The sequence below is a fragment of the Gossypium raimondii genome, chromosome 1, assembly GCF_025698545.1.
Source record: "Gossypium raimondii isolate GPD5lz chromosome 1, ASM2569854v1, whole genome shotgun sequence".
NCBI lineage: Eukaryota > Viridiplantae > Streptophyta > Magnoliopsida > Malvales > Malvaceae > Gossypium > Gossypium raimondii.
This window is the reverse complement of record NC_068565.1, coordinates 2857728-2860428: the sequence shown is the minus strand read 5'-3', so window position 1 is coordinate 2860428 and position 2701 is coordinate 2857728. Positions and strand designations below refer to the sequence as shown.

General features: G+C 35.1%; 1 protein-coding gene across 1 annotated transcript; it reads right to left on the bottom strand.

The window, feature by feature from the left end:
• Positions 1–446: 446 nt before the first annotated feature.
• Positions 447–1808, bottom strand: LOC105775754 (probable BOI-related E3 ubiquitin-protein ligase 3). Its single transcript, XM_012598235.2, has 3 exons — positions 1587–1808; positions 1137–1488; positions 447–1041 (listed from the first exon to the last, which is right to left on the bottom strand). The coding sequence occupies exons 1-3, from the start codon at positions 1640–1642 to the stop codon at positions 514–516; spliced, it is 936 nt and encodes a 311-aa protein (XP_012453689.1). The 5' UTR covers positions 1643–1808; the 3' UTR covers positions 447–513.
• Positions 1809–2701: the final 893 nt, after the last annotated feature.

The window sequence follows — 2701 nt, the reverse complement described above, 5'->3', positions numbered from 1 at the left end:
TCAATTTCGAAATGAACCAATGATAACTCTTATTATCTAATCGAATAATTTAAATACAATATAATGTTTTAGTGAAAACATCGAGAAATTCGGTATAATTTAAGTTTAAAATTTATCAAAGAAAATATTTTTAAACAAATTTACCCTACAAATTCCGAAAAATAAACAATTTGCAATTTTTTAAAAGTGATAAGATTAAATTTTAAAAGAATGAAATTTGCTAAAACTATAGACACCAAATGCAAAAATTTCCCTACCTCATCATTGTTGGAAGAAACAAAAGCAAAATTCGTTGCAATTTCCTCCTTTCTTCTCAAGTATTAATAGAAATTAATAATTTAAAAAAAAAAAACAAAGAACATACTAAGGACTAAATTGTCTAAAACCCAAACTGGAGAATTCAAAGAGAGGAAAGGAAAAAGAATTAATCTAAACTAATTACAAAATTTTGGAATCCAACAATTTCTTCTTGAAAATATTTTTTGGGTATTTTTTTTTTCTTTGAGGGGTTTATCACAAGTTAACATGAACACTAGCATTTTTAGTGGATTTACAAACGGGGCAAACGTGAAGTGTAGACCCACAAATCGTACACAAGCACAAATGCCTACACGGCAACAGCAGCACACACGCTTCTTCCTTCCCGCAATTCCTACACTCCCGTCCTCCACCACCGGCGACGGTTTTCTCCGCTGTTGCTTCCCAGTTGCTCCCGCAACAAGATTGTGCATCGTGCACCTCGTCTGCCGCCGCCGCTTCCGCTTCCTCACGGTTGTTGGCAGCGGCGGCGAGTACTTGTTCTAAGTTGGTCCGTAACGCGTTGGCTGTTGCCTCGTTGGTTTGAGCCAAATCTCGCCATATTTGGTTCTCTACGCATAGTGATTTCACCCTTTCTTCGAGTGCCCAATTTAATTTCCCAATCTTTTCAATCTCTTCTTCTTTGGCTTTTAGTTTCTTCATCACTCCACCTTCGATTGCTTCCATTATCTTCCTGGCTTGTCTCTTCCTTCTTTCCTCCATTTCCACTCTCATTTTCTCCATCTAAAAAAAAAAAAAACAAATCGCATCAACATCAAATCATCAACCAAAAACGAAAAACCCCATTTCAAAACACACAAAAAAAATTCAAAACTCACATGTTGGGAGATGATGCGATCAATATCCAACTGTTGTTGCTCCATATGAAAAGAAATATCATGACCAAGAAAACAAGTCTTATTATTGCCGTTGTTATTATTACTTTGTTGTTGAACCGGTGAAGGAAACGAAAGGATCGGATTAATCGAATCCCTCGAACGCTTCCTCGGTAAAGGAAGAACATTGTTGTTGTACGTCAAACTACTCTCCGATTTCATCGCCGCCGTAGCCGTTGAGTTATACAACGGAAGCAACCCTTCCGCCACCGTCGTGGTTCCCGATAACGGAACCCCATACCCAATCTCCGTTTGATACATATTCCCGTTTCCTTGAATTGGATTCATCATCTCCCTGTAAAAGGTTCCAAAAAAAAAAACCGATTTTCAGTCTTTCAAACGATTCAAAAAATAAGAAATCGTTAATTGGAGAATTGGGTATTTGAAACCAACCTGTTTCCTGTAAACTGAGGGGGGAAAAGATTAAGATGCCTAGCTTCAACAGCCATAGATATCTTTTTACAGAGAAAAAAGAAGATAGCGTTTCGAGTTGGATTTTGCTTTGGCTTTGGTTTTTTAAGAGGGGGGTATGGAGAAACGAAAGAGAGAAACAGAAATTATAGAGAGGGGGTAAAGGCTGCTGTTATGGGTGGGGTTTATTTAGGGTTTGGTTCGGTTCGGTTTTTTTTAATAAAGATTTTGCATTTATGAAGGTAGAAAATAAAGGTTATAAAAAGGCAGATTTGTTTGTTGGTTTTTGGGTATTTTGTCTATTTTAGGATTTCTTTACCAAATTAACCTCTTTCCCTCTCTCTTACTTCACTCTCAATTAAACAGTCCAATAAAACGAAGAAAAAAAAGAGTAGATTTCTGCTCTGGATCCCTGTATTCTTTCCATTTATAATTTAGTCCTACTTTTTTATTTCAGAAATTTAGTCTCCTTACTTTTTCTTATTAAATATTTAAAGATCAATGGATAACAAGGTTAAAATTTTCATTTCCATTTATAATTTAGTCCTACTTTTTATTTCAGAAATTTAGTCTCCTTACTTTTTCTTATTAAATATTTAAAGATCAATGGATAACAAGGTTAATTTTTTTTTATTAAATTGAATTATGTGAAATTTTTAACATTTTAAAAAATTAAGCACGTGACTAATTTAAAAGTGCATAGAATTCAATCTAAACTAAGCGAGTCATTTAAATGACATTACTTTAAAAGCGGTAACAATCGGACTTCAAAAATTAAATAAAAAGAGTAGAATGACTAAATCATAAATATGTAAAGAATGCAGGGACTGAGACCAGCATTAGACCAGGAAAAGAACATAGATCAGAGATTAGCTCGTAATTTTCGTAACTTCCCAGGGGCATTATAGGGAAATACATAACCGGGTTTACCGTGATGAAGGATTCAATAACTGACAGTCAGGGTTTCCGCCACGTGTATAAACGTCCACGTAAGCTGAGCCGGGGATGCTGTTGTTTTTATTTTTTTTTTTAAACTTTTCCTTGATACCCTCTCCTGAAACAACGTGAAAGAAAAAAAAGGTGGGGTCCACTAGTAC

What these genes read in the sequence shown, in the direction of transcription:
- LOC105775754 (XM_012598235.2), bottom strand. Translation starts at nt 1,642, where the DNA reads ATGGCTGTTGAAGCTAGGCATCTTAATCTTTTCCCCCCTCAGTTTACA. An exon ending in CCTCAGTTTACAGGAAACAG is followed by an intron (nt 1,489 to 1,586) that starts GTTGGTTTCAAA and finishes AACCTTTTACAG; the next exon opens with GGAGATGATGAATCCAATTC. An exon ending in ATCGCATCATCTCCCAACAT is followed by an intron (nt 1,042 to 1,136) that starts GTGAGTTTTGAA and finishes TTTTTTTTTTAG; the next exon opens with ATGGAGAAAATGAGAGTGGA.